General features: G+C 39.8%; 1 protein-coding gene across 1 annotated transcript in view; it reads left to right on the forward strand.

Moving 5' to 3' along the window:
- The window catches only part of zanl (zonadhesin, like), a 120,129-nt gene that overhangs the window by 67,179 nt on the left and 25,482 nt on the right, over window positions 1-27,468 (forward strand). The window contains exons 39-63 of the mRNA XM_073474660.1: window positions 2,033-2,178; window positions 2,595-2,738; window positions 3,165-3,272; window positions 5,045-5,214; window positions 5,624-5,826; window positions 8,276-8,420; window positions 8,965-9,158; window positions 9,307-9,448; window positions 10,186-10,430; window positions 10,584-10,732; window positions 10,981-11,109; window positions 11,632-11,770; window positions 12,216-12,357; window positions 13,358-13,554; window positions 13,953-14,091; window positions 17,198-17,314; window positions 18,495-18,619; window positions 21,327-21,472; window positions 21,889-22,032; window positions 22,537-22,644; window positions 23,635-23,804; window positions 24,451-24,653; window positions 25,428-25,572; window positions 26,389-26,636; window positions 27,074-27,251. Coding sequence (XP_073330761.1) covers window positions 2,033-2,178; window positions 2,595-2,738; window positions 3,165-3,272; window positions 5,045-5,214; window positions 5,624-5,826; window positions 8,276-8,420; window positions 8,965-9,158; window positions 9,307-9,448; window positions 10,186-10,430; window positions 10,584-10,732; window positions 10,981-11,109; window positions 11,632-11,770; window positions 12,216-12,357; window positions 13,358-13,554; window positions 13,953-14,091; window positions 17,198-17,314; window positions 18,495-18,619; window positions 21,327-21,472; window positions 21,889-22,032; window positions 22,537-22,644; window positions 23,635-23,804; window positions 24,451-24,653; window positions 25,428-25,572; window positions 26,389-26,636; window positions 27,074-27,251 — 3,976 coding nt within the window. The remainder of the gene's footprint in view (window positions 1-2,032; window positions 2,179-2,594; window positions 2,739-3,164; window positions 3,273-5,044; window positions 5,215-5,623; window positions 5,827-8,275; window positions 8,421-8,964; window positions 9,159-9,306; window positions 9,449-10,185; window positions 10,431-10,583; window positions 10,733-10,980; window positions 11,110-11,631; window positions 11,771-12,215; window positions 12,358-13,357; window positions 13,555-13,952; window positions 14,092-17,197; window positions 17,315-18,494; window positions 18,620-21,326; window positions 21,473-21,888; window positions 22,033-22,536; window positions 22,645-23,634; window positions 23,805-24,450; window positions 24,654-25,427; window positions 25,573-26,388; window positions 26,637-27,073; window positions 27,252-27,468) is intronic.

The raw sequence follows: 27,468 nt of genomic DNA on the forward strand, positions 1-27,468 counted from the left end.
GGTGTGTAGGCTGTACTGCTACTGCAGCCAGGAAGCGTGAGCCTGTGAGCCTGAGCTCAGGGCAAAGGAAAAGTGAAGTTACACACGAATCTTTTCTACACATTTGCAGATCTGCCACGGCAGAACTGTAGCAAAAGTCACGTGTAAAAAGACAGCCAATCGAGAGCTCCTGGCTGAGTTGTAACTGATGACAGACATTTACAGATTTATGTACGCATTTACAGACTACAGAATACAGACATGCAGATTTTTTTACACACACACAGATCTGAACACACACACACAGATCTGAATACGCACACACAGATCTGAACACGCACACACAGATCTGAACACACACACACAGATCTGAACACGCACACACAGATCTGAATATGCACACACAGATCTGATTACACACACACAAATGATAAAGCACACACACAGATCTGACTACACACACACAGATTGAGATACGCATTTGCAAATAGTTTTGCAACAATTATAACTCCATACAATACCAGTTACAGTATTTTCAGTAGAGGCAGGAGTTTGTGAGATATTTTTTCATATTAAATGAACTGAGCTCAATGACACTGATAGTCCGAATGATAGTTTCACTACTCCTTCTACAAATAATACTACAGCTTTACTAAGACTACTAAAGATTTTATTACTATTACCACCAATATTACAAGTACTACTACTACTAGGCTATTAATACTAATAGCACTACTACTATTATAGCTGGTACTTCTAATTTCAGCCATATGATGTACAGTTGTGCTCATTGTCCAATTCCCTCGTTCTCCTCCATCTTCCTCTTCTGTCTTCCTCGTCTCTCCATTCTGACACTTCTTCTTCCTCTTCCTCTCCTCTCTGTACATCTTTAATCCCCTGAATTTACTACACTTTCAAGTTCTACCACCTATGTACACATCTATAAATCGTTCAACTTTAAAGATGTTCAGTTTTTTGAGAACATCTATGGTTTTGTATTGTTTATACTTTTCAACATTGACTGAAAACCGACTCCACCTAGAAATTCTTCTGAAGAAACCATTCAAATGTTAAAGATGCTCTAAATGGACTCTTAGCTTCTATTACATCTTTTTCTGCCTTTTATAATTTTTTAAAATATTAAGCTTTTTCAGCCTTGTTTTCATAGCAATATTGTGCGTTTTCAGGCAACTCATTTGAACTTTCAACTTAACCTTCATCTCTTAGGTTCTTAAGCTAATGCAGTTTGACTACTGCAACCACCAATACTACTACAACTACTACTACTACTAGGGTAGTACTAATAATACAACTACTACTATAACAGCTTATACTGCTACTCCTGCTTTTACTACTACTACTGTGAATACTAAAAACAATAACAATAACAACAACAATAATAATAATAATAATTATGATACTGCTACTGCTGCTGCTGCTGTTACAGTTTACACCATTACTACTACTTCCACTACACTAATTGAGCATTTTGTGGTAAATAAGTACCACTAAGTACTTCTACCTGTCAGTCAAATATCCGTGGCTGGTAACTCGGTCACCCATCTTTTTGTCTGCCATTTTCTCCCTCTCTCTCTCTCTCTCTTACACACACAATGTCTGGCTGATGAACCAAAATGACAGAGGTATCATTCTTAATACTTAGTGCTGGTAACATTAGGATCTGAATATGCACCATGCATCAGACACAGGTACAATTTCTGGAGAAATGTTCTATTTATACTTACTTAACAAGCGTCAGGCATATGCAACGTTTCTTGAGAAATGTTCTACTTTTTAGGTACACACCTGCAAAGTTTGTGACTGTATCTTGCACGGTTGTGACACTGTTGTGGTTCTGTATTAGTTTTGCTCTTGCAAAAGGTGTCTCCAGCACCACATTTTGCCATGATGCCACACACACACAAACACACACAGACTCACAAAGGGAAAACATTACCAGCAGCAGCAGTCACAGCTGGTAAATTTTAACTGTACCTGTAGCTTCTGTTTCTCATCATCTTTATGTTCTCTTTTTTGTCCTTCCCTCTGGCAGGTGAATGGATTGCGGGTGGCCCTCCCTCACTCCCCCTCTCCTCTCATATCCCTCAGTCTTGCCGGTCAGTACATCACGCTGCAGACGCCCTTCGGTCTCCGGGTGCGCTGGGATGGAAACCATTACGCCCAGATCTCAGTTCCCAGGTCAGTATAGAGGTTGGAAGTATGGCTCCGGCCTACATGAAATGAACAGTTGCTTACATGTGACAGTGCATTCTTATGTGCATTCTCTTTTTTATGTGGAAATTTGTTAAGAATTTCCAATGTAAATCAATATTATATTATAATATAATAGAGATGAGACAGACGATGACACTCAGCAAAGGGGCTGCAGGTCAGACTTGAACCCTGCAGCGAAGAGAGGGCCTCTGAATATGGGACGCACGCGCTAAAACTGAGCTACTGGGGCACCCCCAGATCTGCTATTTTTACCAATAATACTTTTTTCATCTTACAATGATAACCCCACTCTGTCAGTTTGTTTCCTGAATTACATTAATGGGCCAATCCTTATATTTTTTAAGTCTTCATCTTCATTCTCTTTGTCTTTGTCCCTTCAGCTCCTACTACGACCAGATGTGTGGTCTCTGTGGTGACTACGATGGGACTCCCGACAATGACTTCACCAAACCAGATGGTACTCTGGTAGGAAATGTCAATGACTTCTGCAACAGCTGGCAGACAGAAGAGGATGAGGATGACTCGTGAGTTCACATGCATTCATTTTTGTGTCGTAATCTGAGAATTTGCAGATTTCTTTCAAACTTTCCTGGAATTTCCAGCATGTGATTTAGCTAAATGTGATTAGCCTCATGAATGGAGCTTGGGAATAGCAACAAAACGTACATTATATAAACTACGCAATGTATGGATTTACACTTGTGTCCCAATTCTGAGTGCCCAATGGGACATTTTGAACACAAGGAGTATGTTTTCTGAGACCATTAATTATATCATTTAGTGAAATTATTTATAATATGCGAATAATTCTGAGATAAGAAATGTCAGAGATTATTCTGTGCTCAAAACATCTCATTGCTTCTTGAGGATAAATTAAATTGAAATTGTGTTGATTTGAGAAATGGAGTGTGACCCTGTCCTTACCCTGTTGTTGTGTCTTTACTGATCAGGTGTACCCCAGGCACCAAGCCTGACCCAGACTGTGACCCCAATCTTGAGGCTGAGGTGGTGAAACCGGACAAATGTGGCAAAATCAAAGACCCTGCAGGACCCTTCAGGTGAGAAAACAGCCCTTTTTTTTCAGAATTATTGACCTGCTCCAACTGATGGACTACAGGGTGTTATCCTGTTTAGAGGGTCCTGAGTTAAACCCCCTGTCTGAGATACAGATTCTGAGTCTGAAAAACTACTTGCATGCTGAAATATGACTGAAATATGAAATAGGGCTGTAAATACCCTAGAGGGTATATTGTTTGTATATTGTATATTGTTTATACATAAATTTGTGTTCTAAAACTGAGAGACTTTTAGTCGTATGGGTAAAGTTCCAAAAACATCAGATCCTACATTTCCCATGACGCAACTCAGTAGCGTCTCTAGCCGGACTTTTATTGGCCAAACTGATAAATGGCCAAACTCCACTCCCATGGTTTGTAACACACGCTTCCTGTTATGAATTTGTACTCTCCAAGCCCAGGTTGAGAAACCCTCTATGACACCATGGCATGATCTGGGATGTTGTCTGTGGAGTGCCCCATTAACAGTTTAAATAATGTTAAAAATGTTGACAAAAGCATTTAGTCTTAAGTATTATATGGTTTTTGGTTATTAGCTGCTCAAAGATTTGGCCCTGTGACACCAATGGCCATTCCTTTGTGTTTTAGCCATCTGTTCATAAAAATATGATATGGGAGGGAGTCATGCTATGCGGGGTTGAGGTAAAGTCTGAACAAGTGAGTCTTGAGTCTTTTGCGGAAGATGTTGAGTGACTCTGCTGTCCTGACATTGGTCGAGAGTTCGTTCCCCCACTGAGGCGCCAGACAGAGAAGAGTCGTGACTTTGCTGAGCGACCTTTTTTTTGCTCTCAGCGATGGCGGAACCAGCCAGCCAGCTGATGTAGTGCAGCGAAGTGCTCACGCTGGGGCAAGCCCTTTAGCGACAGTGGCAAGAAAAAACTGCCTTTTATCAGGCAGAAATCTCGAGCAAAACTGGACTGGACCTGCCTAGACCAGTTGGATTCTTACTAAAAACTGACAACATCAACATGTAGTGATGTGTCTATCAGATTGTTATTTCAATGATACAGTGATTAAAATGAGTCTCAACTTACAAATACCTGGGTTTCCTCCTAGAAGAAACATCACAGTGGTGGGTAAAAACATCGATTCACATAAGAATCGCAATTTCTATCTGCCACCATTCAGAATCTATTCACAATTGTCCAAAATTGATTTTCTAAATGATAATTAGTTGTGGGATGTTACAGAATGAAAAAGGTGGAACTAAACTGCGAGGGTAGTGCAGCAGAACAATTTGCAGAGCACACACATTAGAGTTATCTTGAAGTTCATCAAGGCAGGCGTTGCAAGTGTTTCTTTTATTTACTGACTGGATAATTGCCTTTTTGCTCAGCATCTTGTACAGTGATGGACCCCCGGCAGCTTACAGTGCAGCAGAGAGGCTGCTCTCACTAGTGGATTCATGACGTTAATAACACAGCAGAGCACTCCCCTTATTGTGTTATCCACATACAGCCATGCATGCTTGCAAATGAATTACTTAATTCATTATTGCTGTTAACTTGTTCAAATAAAAAGGCCGTTGTGACCGTCTATCTTAATTTCCACTTGTGTTTCATATTGTATTTCAGTACATTAAGGACCCCAGTTTAGCACACAAAAAACTGGAGCAAAAGAATGAAACCTTTAAACCGAATCCAACAGGGGACCATCATTGCATGCGACTCCTTTACTGATCTTTTCTGTGTGTTGGTTGGACCATCTGCCGTCTTCTCACCAATCTGATGATATGAGTGTTTTCTCTGTTCCAGGGAGTGTATCAATGTGGTGAATCCCACTCCATTCTTCCAGAGCTGCGTATATGACATGTGTCAGTTCAATGGCCAGCAGCATGTACTGTGTGATCAGCTCCAGGCCTACACTGATGCTTGTCAGAGTGCTGGAGCCAAAGTCCACCAGTGGAGGACTCCAGACTTCTGCCGTAAGTCTTCAATATTTAAACACGACAAAGAGGATCATTGTCTTCTCTGCTTCTGGTTGGGGTACAGGACACCCTGCTAACAGGAGCCATCTTCTTAAGCCGTACTTTGGGGAACCTAAACAGTACATGCTAAACATCAACAGCATCGAGCGTCACTCGGAACATCTTCGTATGACAATCCAACAATTTTAACTTTTACACTGTCACAACTGCTAAGCATCAAAAGAGGTCTGCAACTTATGATTATTTTCCCTATTAATGAATGTATTATTTGTTCTATAAAATACCAGACAGTCATGAAAAGTGTCCATCATAATTTACATCCATCCAACACTTCAAAACCCCCAAAAGAGAAAAAAAAACCATTCATCTTACCCTTAAACCCTCCCCCCTCTGTTTCTCCATACAGCCCTGACCTGTCCTCCCAACAGCTCCTACTCTCTATGTGTGAGTTCGTGTCCAGAGACGTGTCTGGGTGTGGTCCGACCATCAGGCTGTGAGGACGTGTGTGTGGAGGGTTGTGAGTGCGACCCAGGCTTCATCCTCAGCAATGACAAGTGTGTGGCACTGAAAGACTGTGGCTGTATGGACACAAGTGGATCCTATCACCCTGTGAGTGGGAACAACCTCCAAGTAACTTTAATCACATTCCATTTATCCTGAAGAAAGAAACTTACTTATCTCATGCTCGCTGTGCCTTGAGGTGTAAGTCAGGATACAAAATGAAAGCTCATTTACAGTTCTGGATAGATTACATTACATGATCACAACAGGAGCAGTATCAGAAGTGAAGAATATTAATAGTAATTGTACAGCTTACATAAAATGACATCATCTGAAGCTAATGCCTGCTTTACCTTGATTCAGTGCCTGTATACTACACATCACCGTCCTGTTGTGATACCTGAGTGAACATTTGAGGCATTCAGAGCTCAGAAAATGTTACAAAACAGTGTTGAAGACACACACAAAAGGGAAGGTGAACATCGCTGTTACGTTTTACACATACATACATTATATACAATTAAAATGGTGTAAAGTAAGAAGAATGCAACTTATCTCCCAAACTTCATAAGATTTACTTTACTCTAATAGGCCTTGGTTTCATAGTACCTGCTTCTAAAACCCTGATTCTGAAAAAGTGTGGATGCTGCATATTGTAAATAAAAACAGAATGAAATCATTTGCAAACAAGCTGTGTGTACAGACAACTGTTTCACAAGGTGATGAACCTTGCTTGTGAATACCTGAGGACGCCCTCTTAATACCCAATACTATCACCTGTTTCCAATGTTGTGGAATGTTACAAAAACAGGTGTTTATGGTGCATTTCACTATATTCCCAGTCTTTCTTGTCCCTGTCCCAACTTATTAGAAACATGGTGTTCATAATTCATTCAGAATAAATATTGTATATAGTTCATGAGACAGTAAAACATTAAACATATTGTCTTTGTACTGTTTTCAGTTGAATAAGTCAGACATGATTAGCATATGATAGCATTTTGTTACATTGTACACAGCATCCTAGCTTTTTGTGGAATTTGTTTATACTGTAAGTTGTTTTTTTTAGCATTTCTCTCTCTATAATTGATAAAATATGAGCTGGCAAGAGGAAGCTTCTGTCCAAAACTGTGAAATTTTGTTTTTGAGGTTATGGAGTGATATGAGGGAGAATTGATACAGAACAGCATGACAGAGGAATGATGAATTAGAGAAGACTGTATTATTTTTGAGATTGGAATGAGTATTGTTGATTTTGTTAACTAATTAATACAAGCACAATCTATTGAGGAGGAGGCAGATGCAGTAGGATGGGAAGGATAAACTAACTGGTCAATAGTGTTTGATAGAAACCTTTGGTTGTTTTTATTATTGATATAGATTTAGTTAGAGAAATATGCAGTTTTCACCGCTTTGATGTTTTGATTGAGCAGAGAAAGCAATTCTTTCAAACGGGAGAGGTGTAAGTTTGAATTTCTTCCACCTGCACTCCACTCCTCTAATTTCCATTTTGAGTTGATGAATGCCATCACTGATCCAGGGGTGAGGGTTCTGAGAAGAAAAGGACCTGGTCAATAAGGGGCGATGGTGTCCAACGCAGAGGTACATAGATTGTTAAACCAGGTTACAACTTTGTTGATATTATCGGAGAGTGGTGGAGGGGAATAGCTGTTGGAGAAACAAGCAGAAAATCTGGCAGCAGAGTGGGCATTGAGGAAGCATTAGTGGACTGTGCGTTGCTGTGGTAGAGTAGTAGACTGAAGCAGGGTAATAACACTTTTGTGGTCCAAGATAAAATCTCACATAGGGAGAGAGTTCAATGACAGCAAGGGTAAAAACAAGATCTAGAGTGTGACCATGTTCATGTATTGAGCCTGATACATGTTGAATGAAGTTGAAAGAATTAGTAACGTTTAAAAAGTTGGTAGTGAGAGAATCTGAGGGATTATCTACATGTATTTTAAAATCACCAGCAATTACAACTCCATTATATTTTAGATCCACTGACGTAAGCAGACTGGGGAGTTCATTTAAAAGGGTATTACTGGATTTGGACGAGCATAAAACACCAAGCAGCACACAGGGACTTTGTCCTCAATTTTAAAGGAAAGTAATTCAAAGCTGTTAAGTACCCCATGTAATTTGATCACATGTAGAATTATTCTTCAAAAATACTGCAATACCACCACCACAACCTGGAAGCCTAAGGAGATGAAGGGTCTGGTAGATAGCAGGACAAAGCTCTATTAGGGGGCAGCCGTCTCCTCTCCAGTCTTAAGCCAGGTCTCAGTCAGTAGAAAAAAGAAGCTTTTGTCCAAAACTTTCAGTTTTGACCTTTGAAATGTCATATTTGTCAGAGCTTACCATCAGTTTAGAGTCAGTCTTTACATCCAGAATAGACTAATGGGCTGTGAATTTATCTCAGCTGAACAATGACATTTTTATGGAAGCTTGATTCATTTAGATTTCACTGATTGTATTGTATCTACCTGTACAGTTCATCATTTGCATTTTGTGTTTGTGTATGTGTGTGTGTGTTTGTGTGTGTTATCGTCAGGTGGGTGATGACTGGTACTTGGAGGGTTGTGAGCAGAAGTGTGTGTGTCACAGTGGAGGTTTGATCCAGTGTCACAACAGCAGCTGTAAACCAACAACTGAAAGCTGCCAGCTCTACGATGGAGAATATGAATGTCGCCCTCTAGGTATTTTAAACACACATACACACACATGCACGCATGCACACACACACAGGTCCTGTTTTAGAGGAGTCTTGTGTCAAAAATGAACTTAATGGCCTTAATTATCTCAGCTTATACTGTGCTAATATGGGGAATGTCCCTTTATATGTTTGTGCTTGATCAGAATATTACTTGATCCAAGTAGGTCTTTTTTTTTTTCTTTCTTTCTTTCTTTCTTTCTTTCTTTCTTTCTTTCTTTCTTTCTTCATCATTATTATTATCATTGCTATCATCATGAATAACACCACCAATAACAATAATAATTATTATGTTACGTTTTTCTTTCTGCTGTACAGACCCTTGTCCTTCAACCACTCCTGGACCAAATACACCTAAACCAACAACTCCTGGACCGAGCACATCCAAGCCACCAAGTACGACCTGTGCTAGTTAAAGTTTGGTTTTGGTTTCCAATAAAACTTATTTACTAATTCTTTCTTTATTTCTTCATTTAGTTATTATTATTATCATTATTATTATTATAATTCCTTTTATTTCTGCTGTACAGACCCATGTCCGCCTGATGCAGAGTATATAGACTGTGGTCCAGCTTGTATCCCCACCTGCATGGAACCCTCCACCAACTGTTCTGGCTCCTGTATCAGTGGCTGCTTCTGCAAACCAGGGTTTGTCTTCAAAGGACGTCGCTGTGTGCCGCTGGACAAATGTGGCTGTTTGGATGACCAGAATAATTATTATGAGGTCAGATTTCCTAGTTGATATTTACATTTGCATAAATTCCTGGTCAGTACAAAGATACAATGGCAAGACAGCAAATAACAAGATTGTAATATGTAGTTATAATCAAATGACCCTCTTGGCATTGATCCTTTGTTAAATTTTGTTACAGCCTGGCGAGATTGTATTTGGTGATGGCTGCTCAAAGCTGTGTCGCTGTGTAGGGAACTACACTTTGGAATGTGTTGACAACTCCTGCGACCCTACTGAGGAGTGTCGTGAGGTTAATGGTGTTGCCGGCTGCTATCCTAAAGGTAATAATGTCTTGTAAATTCTCAAGGAGTTGGTATGTTTATTTAATGGTTTATTGTACAGATGAGAGTTATCATACAAAAGTTAGCAAACATCTGGCCTCGCTGATGTTAATCTTTAAGGGTGCGGTCACGCTGTACATTCCCAAATTAATCGCTTGCCAATGCCATCTGTTATACTACGTCTCTGGTAAAATATAAAGTGCAGTTCAAAGGCCCTGTGATGTGGTGATATGCAGTCAATCATAAAGGCAAAGCTGTGTGTTCACAAATGTGAACTCACCAGTGAGCTACCTCAAGTTGCTAGCTTGATAGTTAGCTTGCAGTGGCGAGACAAATTCTTCACAGCACTGTGCAAAAATGTTTTCTGCTACACTTATACTTCCTGTTATATCCAGTAGCTTATTGTGGCCAGTGTGGCTGTTAGATACAGTATGTTAGAAAACTTACATATTGCTGTGTAAATGATGGCTTTTCACTACTTGTGCTACATTTTGGTATTTAATATTTACTTGTAATTCTCATTTGTGATCACAGTGACTGCTGTTCAGCAAAAGTTGTCTTATGACAATAAGTCATCTCTTATTAATTATCAACTAATTTGGTGATTTGTTGCAACCTTCTTCGTATTTTCTGTCGATAGGATTAGTTAGGGCTTTGTTAATCTTTAACTGTTTAGCTTAAACTATTTGTAACCAAACGACTGCTCCCATGCCAAATCTTATTTCTCATTCCTGTAGGTACGTCAACATGCATAGCATCCGGTGATCCCCACTACACCACCTTTGACAAACGCAAGTACAACTTCATGGGTAACTGCAGTTATTTGATGTCTGGACCATGCAATGAAACAACTTTGCCGCACTTTGAGGTCCATGTGGACAATGAAAATCGCTTTAACAAGCCCACCATCTCCTATGTGAAGGCCGTACATGTATATGTACATATGGTGAAGATCTCCATCCTCAAAGGTGGCACTGTGCAGGTAAGACACGAGGGAAGGAACTAACAACGATGTTTAACATGCACCTTTTAGGTTACTAATGCCATTGTAACTCTAAGTGTGAGATTCCATACTCCATAGAGTTTTTGATAACTAACTAACTTTTTCCTCTGTTATTCTGCTTTCCCCATACAGGTGAATGGGACCAATGTTAACCTGCCAGTGACTCCAGTCCCTGGTGTCTCTGTGTTCAAGTCAGGAAAGCACTACACTGTGTCCATGAACTTTGGTGTAACTGTTCGCTATGACGGAAACCACTTCATGGACATCAAAGTGATCAAAGAGTAAGTGAAGACTGAACAGATGCTGACTCTTGATATGTGTTCTTACCCCAACCACACACTGCATCCTCTTTTTAATGGACGTTTTGAAATGATGCCAAAAACAAACTGATAATCAGAGAAAACACTACTTGGCTGGTATGAAAACAAGTAGCAGACTCACAAAAGTTAGAGATTTAGCTCTTACTGAGTCTTTGCTCCTCTTTCCACATCCATGTCTAACCTACGGATTTTTTTCCTGCAATCTGCAGCTATCAAAACAAGCTGTGTGGACTATGTGGAGATTACAATGGAGATACTAAAGACGATTTCCGCAAACCAGATGGGTCATTGACCAACAATGCCAATGACTTTGGACACAGCTGGAACATGGACCCAGAGTGAGTAGCATACATTAATATTTAGGACACCCACATATACACTTTAAGGGTTTAGTCTCACTAACGGCTGATGATTTCTATATCTCCATACATCAAAATAATACTGAGCTGAGATTGTTTTAGATTAAAGCTGGGGTTGGTAAGATTGTAGAAACCAGCAAGAGCGAGCTAAATTTTAATAGTATCCAACTGATCAAATGGATGGGCTTATTAGAAGCCTGCAACAGCCACAGATACTGATTTTTTTCCTTGCATTTGTCAGAGCATTTGATTTATTGATTGCTGTTGGGATTTTTCTTCAAATATAATAATTATAATAACTTACTAACCCAAGTTTTAATACTCAAATGATGTTCTCTTTTTGTTTTATTTATAATGTATTTTTGAATTATTTAATGTTGAATACTGTAGAGCTCCATACTAAACAAATGGGTACAGATTAATTACCCCGTCATTGTAATTACTAGTGATAAAAGCTTACTGACACACACAGCTTCTTTAAACGTCTGTCTGTGTTGACAGGTGTAATAAGAAGCCCAACACCACCATCCCTGGGTGTGATGAAGAAGAGCAGCAACAGTATGAGAGCTCTGGATACTGCGGCATCCTGCTAGACAAAAAGGGTCCCTTTGCTGCGTGCCACCCCAGGGTCAACCCCAATGTAAGTCAGTACACGTACTAAAGCAGGTGACAATTTCCATTTACTTTCTTCCATCCTTGTAGAAAGTCACAACTGAGTATTAGCCAAAGTTGGTTTTGTGGAACTGCTTGTCTGCCAACTCTGAAAAATATATAGATATGTAGATTCCCTGCCACAAAAGTCTTGATAGACTGTGCTTATTAATAAATGACACACACCAAACCCCAGTGGTGCACCATGAGTAACTGTTGGCCTTTCAGTTTTTTCAACCGTTTCAAGTTTCCTGAAACTATAGATCTCTGAACTCTAAATACATGAGCTTCAAGGTTTTCAGTATTGTGTTATTGTGTGCATGGTTCAAGTTTTTGTACACATTGTAGATATGACTAATGCACCTTGGTAGATTTTTCTTTTCACTTTGACTCAATTTTTCTGTGTGTGTGTCTGTGTGTGTGTGTGCCTTCAGAATTACTTCAGGGACTGTGTCTTTGATCTCTGTGAGCTGGATGGAGCCAAGCCTATTCTCTGTGAAGCCATCGAAGCCTACGTCAATGAATGCCAGGACCGTGGGGTCAACATTGGACCCTGGAGGAATGACACCTTCTGCCGTGAGTGCTGGGTGAACAGGATAGAGAAATGATAAGTGGATGGAGGAATGTAGGGAAGGTATTAGGGTTAAAGTTTCTCATTTGATCTGGGCCTGTATTAATCAGCTTTGTCCAAGTAGGCAAAAAATTCTGTGACACAAATTTGGAGTAAAAGCCAAAAGTAAGGAGTGGTCCAGATTGTTTGGAGTCATCAGGATGAAGATGTTTCATGAGGAGAAATGTTTTGGGAACTCTTGATGACAATAAGCTCACTGCTAACAAGATTGTTTAAAAAAACCAAAACAAATGATGTTTCCACTTTGGCATTGTGCAGGTTGCAGGGGAGAACACAATATGCCCCTGCAGAGACCAAGGTTCTCACAACCTTGTACATTTTTGCAATGGAAAAAATGCACATTGACAACAGGGATGATTCTGTCAGTAATGAAATCAAACTTATTTTACGCAGGAAATGTATTTATTTACCTCATAAAGATAATGTGACGAGGGCCCTCACATTTCCAAAGTGAGGCCATTTCTCTCTCTGAGCAACACAGAGAGACTAATGCACACTTTTATACCTAGCAGGCTGACTATTGTAAAATTCTGCTGCACGAGCGCTGACTAAGAACAGAAGGAGAGCACATGTCATGCCTGTCTTAGAGTCTTTACACTGGTTGCCTGTTTTTGTACTGATTTCAAAATTCTTTTATGAGTTTATGAGGCACTACATGGCCTTGCACCTGACTACAGCTCAAAGATGCTTTTAGTTTATGAGCCAGGAGGGCCCCACAGATCCTCTGGCTCGTCTCTTTTAGCTGTTCCACAAAGCAGAACTAAAACATTTGGTGATGCAGCTTTTAGACAATTTATGTCAGGAACCTGAGGTAATAGTGTCCTCCATCCTAGATTTACAGAGAGGAACTTTAAGACACTTGATAAATACATGCCCAGGTCTTAGCATACTGTACACCTCTTTGCATATATAATCACTGACTTCAGCCTCCCATCCACCCTCTAGCTCTGAGCTGTCCCCCCAACAGCCACTATGAACCCTGTGCAGACTCCTGTCAGGAGACATGTTCTGGAAAACCTCCCTCCTGCAGTGGGCCCTGCTCAGAGGCCTGTGTGTGTGACCCCGGCTACGTCCTAAGTGCTGGCAAGTGTGTCAAGAAGAGTTTGTGTGGCTGCAAACACACCAATGGCCAGTATTATGAGGTATTATGGGGGGTGGGCTATTTCTGAGGGACCATTTTTAGTTTTAACCATAGTGAGGACATTTTGTGTCCTCACTACTAGAACAGACTTTTTGGGTTCAGTTGTGTCTGTGTTTGTACGTGTGTGTCCTGTCTTTGTCCATTCCTCAGCACATTTTTCTGTTTGCATGGTGTCCTCTTAAAGTGTAAAATTGGAAAACTGGAAAATCCTACTTACAAAGCAGCAGCTGTGCTCACCTTGTTAAGATATTGAACTGTCAGTTGTGTTGAAATCCATTTCCTCCAGTGACCCTGCATCTTTACTTATGTCAACACAATTTATATTCATCATTCATGATTTTTTATTTAAGCTACCTCCTGCTAACATACTTCAAATGTGTTTGTTTGTGTGTGTGCCAGCCTGGAGAGGAGTTCTATGTAGAGGACTGTGAGCTGAAATGTAGATGTGACGCTCCATTCGTTACCTGTGTGGCCTCTGAATGCCCTCCAATGCACGAGTGTAAAGTCCAGGATGGAGAGCTGGGATGTTATCCCACCGGTAAGTTAACGACTGTAGGAGATACACTAATAATAAATGTAATTTATTAATCAATGGCGATTAATAAAACACTCGTTAATGGGGCACCACCTCCGTTATTTTGTCTACTTGAATAATCCGGAGGTAATTAATCAAATTCGACTGGACAAGTTTAACTTGTATCAATTCTAATCAATTTCAGATCAATTTATTCAATCTCATAAATGAAGTAGTGAATTCTACACATATCCATCGGTTCTCCACATTAAAAACAAAGCTGCACAGACAACGACATACGGTTAAATATGTTTATTGACTAAATAATTTAGATTAAATAAATGAAATGGCAATTTAAATGAATAACAACAGGTAACAGGAAATATGGAATAACTAAGTAATGGGTTACTCGTGGAAATATGGGCTGATGGTGAGATCACGAGTTAGGTTGAAGCATTTAAATATTATGGGAGTAATTTTAATACTAACGAGACCCTAACTGAATTTCTCTTAAGCTAAAAGATCAGAATCAGAGCCATAGACACCATCTCATGTATCATGTGTGAATCCAGCTGTTGTGAGTGATGGAGAGCCTACTTTCTTAGCAGAGTTGCGGAGTCCGCGGCGGCGGATTCCCTCGGGTGATTTGCGGCTCTAGCTGGCAGTCCCGGTCCAATGGCCGAGGGTCAGCTTGTCCGGTATCAGTCGGTTGGGCACCTCGGTCCGCTGTCTTAGGAAGAGGGCAGCTGGTCCCGTACCGATCCGGTGCAGATCTTGGCTCAGTGCCCAGCGGGATGGTACCGCTAGCGAGCACTGGGGGCTTGTCAAAGAGTCTGTCTTTAGTTGGAAACCGCTTGCACGGTCTCGGACACAGCAAGTTGCTGTAGTGTCGTGATGATGATTGTGATAAAGATGTTCTTCTTCGTTTCTTTGAGTGGTTCTCAGGCTCTGACTTTGTAAACTAAATTTAACTTCTTGAATAAAATAACTGAGGATGATACGTTGATCAGGCGGATCTTCCGTTGTTAGTTAATGCAAGATAATCTAAATTAAGTTCACTTCTTCAAAAGCAGGTTACGATACTTAACTGTATAAAACAAATTAAAACAGAACTTCGTTCTGGTACAAACTTAATAAAAGAAGCTAATCAATACTGCGAAAAATATAAAAGTGAGAAAAATCTACGCGTGAGCACTTCTGCTGAGATCGCTGTCTTGGAGCGCGTTTCAAAGAGCGGAAAAATTAAAGACGAGAGTTTCAAAATTAAGTTACAAGAGTGAGAGTGAAAACTAAGTTACACTAACAAAAACTAAAACAAAACTCTAAACAAAAGAAAAACTGACTCGAGAGAAGCATGTCTCCCTGTTTTATTATCTACAAATCGAGGGCATGCCGTGGGCGGAACATCTGGCTTTTTGTCTCCAAGATTTAGTGGAAGTGTGAAAATTCACAGAAACTCACTAAACTAAACGTATAGTTTTAAACGTTTCAACACCGTACTTCACCTTTCACAGAATCTCACCATGGCTCAATAGATGTACTTTGTCTATCATGAAAAGGATTATGACGTGATTAAAATCACTTATACATATTTCTCCTAGTTCTAGCTTAATACTTGTTAAAACAAAGACATATCAGAGACATTTACTGGTTATAACCATAAACATATTAAACAGAATATTTCTGGTCCAACTGTACTAGGACTCACCATCAGGAGGTGCTGTGGTTCCACCGAACACAGGACAGATTAAACATTAAAACTTGATCTCAGTCAATCTTAATCGTAGAGAAATGGGATAAAGATCAGTTTTATGAACTTCTTTTACTGTTTCTTAATTTGTTAGAATTAAGAGGGTGAGATACTGACTTAATGGTTAATTAGAAATGGTCTGAAATCTGGAAGAATACAGAGGCCATTTGAATGGAATGTCCCACAGATAGTGAGACCAGATGTGTCGTAAATAACAAAAGACAGAGTAATAGCATAGAACAACAAGTCAGAAAGTGTCTGGTGTCCACTCTGGAGAGTGTGTTTGTGAATCAGAAGTCAGAGAGACAGAGAGGGTGAGAGAGAGAGGGATCAGATGTGTTACTTAATTTGCAAATGTAAAGACATTAGTATTAACACAGTCTCTGATGACCAGATGGCTCCGGTCCCTCCTGATGTGGAGAGAGTAGGTGACTCCATGCTCACTCAGACTGACCTGTGAGGGAAGAATTTATCTGTTTGGAGGGGAGAGAAAGTTCAAAAATGGGAGTTTTAGGTTGTAAATTAATTACAAGTGTCCTCATCTGAAGACTTTTATGGTCCAGGAAAACACTGTTCTCTCTGCCAGGAGATAAGGTGGCAGACTGGAAGGCGCCTCCTTCGTGTAAATCGTCTTCATCCAGATGAAAAGAGTTAACAAGAACAACAGGGCCTCAATGTAATGCAGAGGCGATGGACATGTGTTCCTACACAACCTTTGTACTACTAGCCGTGCGGTAACTGAACTCAATATGAATTATATGGTGCTTACAGTAAGAGTGTAGGATATAATCCCATTGCTACAGTTTAGCAGATGTTTTGAGATGTAGATCCAAAACCATCTTCATTAATACATTCAAAATGACCTGAAGGACCCTGAAATAACAGTATGTGACATTGTTTATTGAAAATGAAGCATTCCTGTCTAGAATGCATAGTTGTTGTTTGTGTTGTTACAATGCCAGGTTTTCATATTTCTGGAACAGAATCTGGAAGTTCTGGTCTCACATTGGCTAAATCATGACACACAGTTGTCTGGAAGGTGCTTTTGTTACAGTTAAAACATCAGGCATACTCTGCTTTAGTCTACTTCTCTCCCTAAATATCTTTGAATCTTCCTGACACCATTTCTTTAATCTTGTTCTTAGAACTGAATTCATGAAAGTAACCTCGAGTTCTGTCAACTGAATATGTAGCTCTCATGAAATGCCAGCTAAAGCCAGAAGCAGAAGAGAACTGAACTCTTATTCAGTCGTTGCTTTGTTGAGAGTTTATGGTTTAGGAAAGCAGTAGCCATTGTTACCAAAGCCTCAGACTGTGAGTTCGGTTCTGTTGTAGTCTGATGTTCTAGGGTTGTTCAGGCTGCTTGTCCCTCTTTCTCAGGCTCTCAGGACTGTGTGGTGTCTGGGGATCCTCACTACACAACGTTTGACAAGAAGTTCTACAGCTTCATGGGAACATGTACCTACACACTGGCCAGAACCTGCAAGAACAACACAGGTACAGGTTCAGACATTTAGATGTGCGCCTTTCATTCCCTTTCACCTGAACAGAACTACTTCATCTTCACCAACTTGGTTAAAGGAACGTGTCTCTGTCATTCTTTTATACGGTGGACAGATATTTCGAAGCCAATTTCACCATTTAAGTTGGAGTGCCATCTCCCAGCTACCAGTACCTCTGGATTAAATGTTAAATCCTTTCATTCTCAGAAAACCAGACAGCTGAGAAAAAAAGAAATTCAGTTAAATTAGATGTTAGCAATACTGTTATCCAGATTTTACAATATGCACTAAAGGGTATATTTTGCCTCTCTTGATCCACCTATTTTACATGTTTCATTTATGATTTCGATATAATTTACACTTGAATAGTTTTATTAAACAGCAATATTAGATAGTTTTAGGATTTTATCTAAATAGTAGTTCCAATAGGCAGAATATACCCTTTGGCGCATAACATTCACTGAGTAGACAGATCTGTGTTATCTGGGTTAAAAAGTTTCTCATATCTTTTTTATCTGTCTGGTTGTCGAAGTATAAAAGGTTTGAACAGGTATTCCTGAATCACTTTTTATACCATTGACACATTTACAAACTCAAACTAACATATTTTGGAGGAAAATGTTATTGGTGTGATTTTCTACTCGTTTAAGAGTGAAAACAGACGAAAGAAAAACAATATGACTATGTGATTTAATAAGTCAGACATGAAAGGGTTAATGTCACCACCTCACATGTTTGCAACATTCTCAACCTGCCACAACTCTTATGCCATTGTGAACACATTTAGATGACACATATATTCAAGTGATCTGCTAAAATCTGATCCCCTGAAGGTCACGGTGGCACTACAATTACATGCTAGATTGAAATGACTAGTGGTCATTAGTGTTACTCATCCAATTTTTTGCACAATTCAGTTGTATAAAACCGTATTTCTATGCCAAACACAATCTTCTCATGTGGTTACATGATTACTGACGTTACTGCAGAATGTAAATGCACTGACTGTGTCAGAAGTTGGACACTGGATTACTGACCAACTGCATGTGAATTTGATCAGGCTATTGCAACATATGAAAGCTAGTTATCAGATGTTTCTTGGCGTTAATTTGGTATATTTTTAGTATGAATACACAATATCCTTGGTTACGTTTGGTTTTGTGCTCCCTGTACAGGTCCTTGGTTCTCTGTGGAGGCAAAGAATGAGGAGAGAGGAGTGTCAGGAGTGTCCTACCTGAGAAAACTCTACGTCACTGTGAATGGAATCACTGTGACCCTGATGAAGGCCAGGAGGACGCTGGTCAGTATGGACATCAACATACAATGTATTCTGTGCCTGTAGATAACTTTTACAAGCTGTCACTATCACAGGAGGATGACTGGGCAAAACATGTACATATACTGTACATGTGCCAAACACACACACACACACACACACACACACACACACACACACACACACACACACACACACACACACACACACACACACACACACAGTACCTGTATCTATCTTTCTATCAATCTTAATCTTCTAGTTTAATGAAATTACAACTGAAAGCCTGTCCCTTGTTCTCGTCACCCTTTCCTTTAATCTAATCCTCATTCCTTGACTTTTATCTCTTTTAATGCCATAATCCCTGAAATCTGTCCACATTGGTCCTCCTCAGCATTTCCCACACTTGTTTGTTCTGCACACAGATTAGGCAGGTTTTCTCAGTGTCAATGCACTGTCATCCCCCAAAGCTAGACAGCAGGAGATCTAAATCCTTGTGCGCTTGGTTTATCCATCGATCTTCTGGTCTCTGATGCATCAAACTGAAAAACTATGTAACGACTAGAGACCATCTTGTTACGGGATTACACCAGCCACAACACCCTTCAACATGTTGACATTCCGTCCCTTGATTACTCAGTGGTCATTACTACATTATTACATAAGTACTCAGTACTCATGGGTTGGACCACACCCATCATGTAATTCAGCCTTCATTTAGTGTGCCTGATGGACTATAAGCACATAGCACACTATATATCATTCATCATACTTCATCATTAGTGTGAATGCTGAGTCAGCATTGACATTATTGTATGTCTGGTATTATTATTTTTTTCCATCTTCCGTACGTTTTTCTGCACTTTTTAACTCCTTCATACTTTGTGGTCCAGAAAGTGTTCAACTATTAAAATGTTCAGCTTCTTCAGGACATGATGGTTATGACTTTTCACTTTTCACTTTTCTGCCTTTTACTTTTTAAAATATCAAGCTTTTTAAACAAAAAAAATTACAATGGAGGTGAGTGGAGAAATCTTCCAATCCTCTTCAAACCCACCCACTCTGAAGTACTACTGCTTCATCATAGTTTGAGATACATATGTCATTTACACTTTAAACAGGTCACACCACTTTGCACTATCAAACTTATATTCAGCCTTTTAAGTTTTTTTCTTTTTTTTTACTTTTTCTTTGTACATTCCACAATTTTCACTTCTCAAGCACAATTTAAACACACACATGTAGACATGTAAATCATGTCTTCTTTCAGCTATTGTGCTTATTATAGAAATAGGACTTACATTTTTGGCTGTACAAGCTGCCCACACTCTGTGTAGAACATCACGGTCAGCCGACCAATTCCTCCTCAGCATACCAAATCTAGGCTAAAAACAAGAGGTGATCGAGCCTTCACGGTCGCTGCTCCAAAACTTTGGAATAACTTGCCATTCTCCATTAGAACAGCTCCAAATTTAGAAAATTTTAAATCCCTGCTCAAAACCCACCTCTTCTCCCTGGCTTTTAACACTCCTAACTGACTAATGTTTTGTCATGACAGTTCTTATTGTTTCTTATATTTTATGTTTATTTTATTGTGCTTTTATCTGATGTATTTAATTGTAATTGTATTTGTTTTTAATTATAAAGCGCCTTGGCTAAAGGTGCTATATAAATAAAGCTTGACTTGACTTGACTTGACTTGAATACTACTATTATAGCTGGTACTTCTAATTTCAGCCATATGATGTACAGTTGTGCTCATTGTAAAATTCCCTCGTTCTCCTCCATCTTCCTCTTCTGTCTTCCTCGTCTCTCCATTCTGACACTTCTTCTTCCTCTTCCTCTCCTCTCTGTACATCTTTAATCCCCTAAATTTACTACACTTTCATGTTCTACCACCTATGTACACATCTATAAATCGTTCAACTTTAAAGATGTTCAGCTTTTTGAGAACATCTATGGTTTTGTATTGTTTAAACTTTTTTTAAAAATTTTCAACATTGACTGAAAACCGACTCCACCTACAAATTCTTCTGAAGAAACCATTCAAATGTTAAAGATGCTCTAAATGGACTCCTAGCTTCTATTACATCTTTTTCTACCTTTTATAATTTTTTAAAATATTAAGCTTTTTCAGCCTTGTTTTCATAGCAATATTGTGCGTTTTCAGGCAACTCATTTGAACTTTCAACTTAACCTTCATCTCATAGGTTCTTAAGCTAATGCAGTTTGACTACTGCAACCACCAATAGTACTACAACTACTACTACTACTAGGGTAGTACTAATAATACAACTACTACTATAACAGCTTATACTGCTACTCCTGCTTTTACTACTACTACTGTGAATACTAAAATCAGAATATGCACCATGCATCAGGTACATGTACAATTTCTGGAGAAATGTTCCATTTATACTTACTTAACAAGCGTCAGGCATATGCAACGTTTCTTGAGAAATGTTCTACTTTTTAAGTACCCACCTGCAAAGTTTGTGACTGTATCTTGCACGGTTGTGACACTGTTGTGGTTCTGTGTTAGTTTTGCCCTTGCAAAAGGTGTCTCCAGCACCACATTTTGCCATGATGACACACACACACAAACACACACAGACTCACAAAGGGAAAACATTACCAGCAGCAGCAGTCACAGCTGGTAAATTTTAACTGTACCTGTAGCTTCTGTTTCTCATCATCTTTATGTTCTCTTCTTTGTCCTTCCCTCTGGCAGGTGAATGGATTGCGGGTGGCCCTCCCTCACTCCCCCTCTCCTCTCATATCCCTCAGTCTTGCCGGTCAGTACATCACGCTACAGACGCCCTTCGGTCTCCGGGTGCGCTGGGATGGAAACCATTACGCCCAGATCTCAGTTCCCAGGTCAGTATAGAGGTTGGAAGTATGGCTCCGGCCTACATGAAATGAACAGTTGCTTACATGTGACAGTGCATTCTTATGTGCATTCTCTTTTTTATGTGGAAATTTGTTAAGAATTTCCAATATAAATCGATATTGTATTATAATATCATAGAGATGAGAAAGACGATGACATGCAGCAAAGGGGCTGCAGGTCAGACTTGAACCCTGCAGCAAAGAGAGGGCCTCTGAATATGGGACGCACGCGCTAAAACTGAGCTACTGGGGCACCCCCAGATCTGCTATTTTTACCAATAATACTTTTTTCATCTTACAATGATAACCCCACTCTGTCAGTTTGTTTCCTGAATTACATTAATGGGCCAATCCTTATATTTTTTAAGTCTTCATCTTCATTCTCTTTGTCTTTGTCCCTTCAGCTCCTACTACGACCAGATGTGTGGTCTCTGTGGTGACTACGATGGGACTCCCGACAATGACTTCACCAAACCAGATGGTACTCTGGTAGGAAATGTCAATGACTTCTGCAACAGCTGGCAGACAGAAGAGGATGAGGATGACTCGTGAGTTCACATGCATCCATTTTTGTGTCATAATCTGAGAATTTGCAGATTTCTTTCAAACTTTCCTGGAATTTCCAGCATGTGATTTAGCTAAATGTGATTAGCCTCATGGATGGAGCTTGGGAATGGCAACAAAACGTACATTTCATAAATTACGCAATGTATGGATTTACACTTGTGTCCCAATTCTGAGTGCCCAATGGGACATTTTGAACACAAGGAATATGTTTTCTGAGACCATTAATTATATCATTTAGTGAAATTATTTATAATATGCGAATAATTCTGAGATAACAAATGTCAGAGATTATTCTGTGCTCAAAACATCTCATTGCTGCAGTCAGAATTGAGACACATGCTATACATGTCTGCAATTAGACATCTGCTCAGTGTCTAAATTCTTCTTGACATAATTCTTGAGGATAAATTAAATTGAAATTGTGTTGATTTGAGAAATGGAGTGTGACCCTGTCCTTACCCTGTTGTTTTGTCTTTATTGATCAGGTGTACCCCAGGCACCAAGCCTGACCCAGACTGTGACCCCAATCTTGAGGCTGAGGTGGTGAAACCGGACAAATGTGGCAAAATCAAAGACCCTGCAGGACCCTTCAGGTGAGAAAACAGCCCTTTTTTTCAGAATTATTGACCTGCTCCAACTGATGGACTACAGGGTGTTATCCTGTTTAGAGGGTCCTGAGTTAAACCCCCTGTCTGAGATACAGATTCTGAGTCTGAAAAACTACTTGCATGCTGAAATATGACTGAAATATGAAATAGGGCTGTAAATACCCTAGAGGGTATATTGTTTGTATATTGTATATTGTTTATACATAAATTTGTGTTCTAAAACTGAGAGACTTTTAGTCGTATGGGTAAAGTTCCAAAAACATCAGATCCTACATTTCCCATGACGCAACTCAGTAGCGTCTCTAGCCGGACTTTTATTGGCCAAACTGATAAATGGCCAAACTCCACTCCCATGGTTTGTAACACACACTTCCTGTTATGAATTTGTACTCTCCAAGCCCAGGTTGAGAAACCCTCTATGACACCATGGCATGATCTGGGATGTTGTCTGTGGAGTGCCCCATTAACAGTTTAAATAATGTTAAAAATGTTGACAAAAGCATTTAGTCTTAAGGATTATATGGTTTTTGGTTATTAGCTACTCAAAGATTTGGCCCTGTGACACCAATGGCCATTCCTTTGTGTTTTAGCCATCTGTTCATAAAAATATGATATGGGAGGGAGTCATGCTATGCGGGGTTGAGGTAAAGTCTGAAAAAGCGAGTCTTGAGTCTTTTGCGGAAGATGTTGAGTGACTCCGCTGTCCTGACATTGGTCGAGAGTTCGTTCCACCACTGAGGCGCCAGACAGAGAAGAGTCATGACTTTGCTGAGTGACCTTTTTTTTGCATTTCAGTACATTAAGGACCCCAGTTTAGCACACAAAAAACTGGAGCAAAAGAATGAAACCTTTAAACCGAATCCAACCGGGGACCATCATTGCATGCGACTCCTTTACTGATCTTTTCTGTGTGTTGGTTGGACCATCTGCCGTCTTCTCACCAATCTGATGATATGAGTGTTTTCTCTGTTCCAGGGAGTGTATCAATGTGGTGAATCCCACTCCATTCTTCCAGAGCTGCGTATATGACATGTGTCAGTTCAATGGCCAGCAGCATGTACTGTGTGATCAGCTCCAGGCCTACACTGATGCTTGTCAGAGTGCTGGAGCCAAAGTCCACCAGTGGAGGACTCCAGACTTCTGCCGTAAGTCTTCAATATTTAAACACGACAAAGAGGATCATTGTCTTCTCTGCTTCTGGTTGCGGTACAGGACACCCTGCTAACAGGAGCCATCTTCTTAAGCCGTACTTTGGGGAACCTAAACAGTACATGCTAAACATCAACAGCATCGAGCGTCACTGGGAACATCTTCGTATGACAATCCAACAATTTTAACTTTTACACTGTCACAACTGCTAAGAATCAAAAGAGGTCTGCAACTTATGATTATTTTCCCTATTAATCAATGTATTATTTGTTCTATAAGATACCAGACAGTCATGAAAAGTGTCCATCATAATTTACATCCATCCAACACTTCAAAACCCCCAAAAGAGAAAATGTTCAGAATATCTTGATTCAGAAATATCTTAAAGGCACTTGAACTGAGAAAAGCCAAGCATTCTGTGACATCTGGTAAAGGATAAAGAATAATAAATATCCCCTTCTCCTCATATAGCAAACACCTTAACCACTGAAACACCTCTGCAGAAATGTAGATGCTGGCTGTCTTAATCTTACTGTTCATCCTTCTATCTATCCCTGTGTCTGTCCTACCCTCCTGTATATTGTCCTTCCCTAATCCATTCATCTTACCCTTAAACCCTCCCCCCTCTGTTTCTCCATACAGCCCTGACCTGTCCTCCCAACAGCTCCTACTCTCTATGTGTGAGTTCGTGTCCAGAGACGTGTCTGGGTGTGGTCCGACCACCAGGCTGTGAGGACGTGTGTGTGGAGGGTTGTGAGTGCGACCCAGGCTTCATCCTCAGCAATGACAAGTGTGTGGCACTGAAAGACTGTGGCTGTATGGACACAAGTGGATCCTATCACCCTGTGAGTGGGAACAACCTCCAAGTAACTTTAATCACATTCCATTTATCCTGAAGAAAGAAACTTACTTATCTCATGCTCGCTGTGCCATGAGGTGTAAGTCAGGATACAAAATGAAAGCTCATTTAGAGTTCTGGATAGATTACATTACATGATCACAACAGGAGCAGTATCAGAAGTGAAGAATATTAATAGTAATTGTACAGCTTACATAAAATGACATCATCTGAAGCTAATGCCTGCTTTACCTTGATTCAGTGCCTGTATACTACACATCACCGTCCTGTTGTGATACCTGAGTGAACATTTGAGGCATTCAGAGCTCAGAAAATGTTACAAAACAGTGTTGAAGACACACACAAAAGGGAAGGTGAACATCGCTGTTAGGTTGTACACATACATACATTATATACAATTAAAATGGTGTAGAGTAAGAAGAATGCAACTTATCTCCCAAACTTCAACTTTTTTTTTTAGCATTTCTCTCCTATAATTGATAAAATATGAGCTGGCAAGAGGAAGCTTCTGTCAAAAACTGTCATTTTGTCTTATTGGTCAGAGCTTAACATCAGTTCAGAGTCAGTCTATACATCCTGAATGGACCAATGGCTATAAATTAATTTCACCTGAACAATGACATGAAAACTTCATTCATTCTCTCTCTCTCTCTCTCTCTCTCTCTCTCTCTCTCTATCTATCTATCTATCTATCTATCTATCTATCTATCTATCTATCTATCTATCTATCTATCTATCTATCTCTGTGTGTTATCGTCAGGTGGGTGATGACTGGTACTTGGAGGGTTGTGAGCAGAAGTGTGTGTGTCACAGTGGAGGTTTGATCCAGTGTCAGAACAGCAGCTGTAAACCAACAACTGAAAGCTGCCAGCTCCACGATGGAGAATATGAATGTCGCCCTCTAGGTATTTTAAACACACAAGCACATACACACACACACCAAAACAGTTGAATCCATGAGATAAAAACATAATATAAAAAGACATAAATAGATTTTAAAAAACATAAAAAGAATTAATTTTATATTATTTTTATATTATATTATTCATATTATGTTTTTATCTCATGATTTCAACTGTTTTTTTATGTCATGACATGACTTTTTATTTCATAATTTTGAATTTCTATTTTATAATTTTAACTTTCTATCTCATAATAAGTCAGTGTACAGCAGATCTGCTCGACAGATGGACCTTTCTGTCTCTGTTATGATAGTTTCTGTTTGATAAAGCTCAGGATAGATAGCCAACCCCCAGGACAAGGTTCTCCTCCATTTTCTTGGTTAGCATGGTGACAGGTGACAAATCCCACCTGATAGAATATAAAATATTATTGATTGCCCAAAAAAGAGCGACCATGATGACCTGAGGACCTTTCTGAAAATTTTAGGGATTTTCAGTCAGAAGCGCTTGAAAGCGGCCACAATAAAAAAGGCAGAGCAATGAAAAAACGCTGAGGCCATCACTTTTCCTCCAGAAGGGGTCATGCTGCTGCATATGCTCTCTCCTCGTGTGGATTAGCTAAAAAAAATCTGACACTCGGAAAAACACGGGCACTTACCAAGCTAACTAGGTAACAGCAGTTATAGTTAGCAGTTAGCACTTGCCCTGATATGCTGCCCCGCATTTGTTTAGAGCTCAAATTCAACAGGTGGCCAGTTCTTACAAGTTGCGCCAACAGTTCTCACACAATTCAGCTAAATTCTTATCTCTCTTTCTCAGGAAATGGCATCTGCGTAGTATCTGGTGATCCCCACTACACCACCTTTGACAAACGCACCCACCATTATATGGGAGCCTGCTCCTACACCCTGACCAAACCTTGCAACGTCTCCTCCAGCTTGCCATACTTCACTGTGGACACGCAGAATGAACACAGAGGAAGTTCTAAGAAGGTTTCCTATGTCAAGGCTGTGGTGATCAATGTGAATGGAGTGACTGTAGTCCTCGGCAAGGGCCGCACAGTCCAGGTATGGTACTTAACGGACGCAGTTGGTTCTTTCACAACAACTGTTGCACTAAAGCTTTAGTTCTACTTCTAGATTAGTAATCTACACTGTCCCCTTCGCTGCATCTTTGTACTGTCAGGTCAATTATTAAGGGAGAGCCAGCTGTAGAGCAACAAAGAGGAACATGTGCTTGAAATATTTAGTGCTGAAACGTTTTATCGATATTAGTAATATCTATTACTGCATTACATTGCAATGATTCCTGGACTGAGTCATCTTTAATGTTACTAGTTTCACTTGCTTTGACAAGTCAAAACACCTGTTGCGAAAAAGGTCTATGAACCATAAACATGACAGGAGAAGTTTGTTAACCCCTGGATGCCTCCAGATTCAGACATCGTCTATCCTCGTTTTCTTTGCATCATCCAATCATTGGAATAAATATCTCTGTTCTTTAGGTCAATGGGACAGTGGTTGTTCCACCTATCTCTTCCATCAGTGGAATTGAGATCTACTTGAGTGGCAAGTTTGTTGTGCTGGAGACATCCTTTGGCCTGAGGGTGCGTTTCGATGGTAACCACCACGCTGACGTCACTGTGCCAACCACCTACAATGGCCTTCTCTGTGGCATGTGTGGTAAGAAACCAGTATTATCATTTAGTTGTGTCCCATTTCAGGCTCTTAATACTGTAATAAACTACTTCCAGGCTCTAGGGGAGCCCAGATCCATAGTAAATTATTGTAGGTTATTGTATATAATTGATTGTATATATGGAAGAAAAAGGTTCCTTGTGCCTTTTAGCCAACATATGTAAATAGGTGTTAATATTAAAAACCACAATGCTTTCCTGAA

The sequence above is a fragment of the Pagrus major genome, chromosome 10 (assembly GCF_040436345.1).
Source record: "Pagrus major chromosome 10, Pma_NU_1.0".
NCBI classification, from domain to species: Eukaryota; Metazoa; Chordata; class Actinopteri; order Spariformes; family Sparidae; genus Pagrus; species Pagrus major.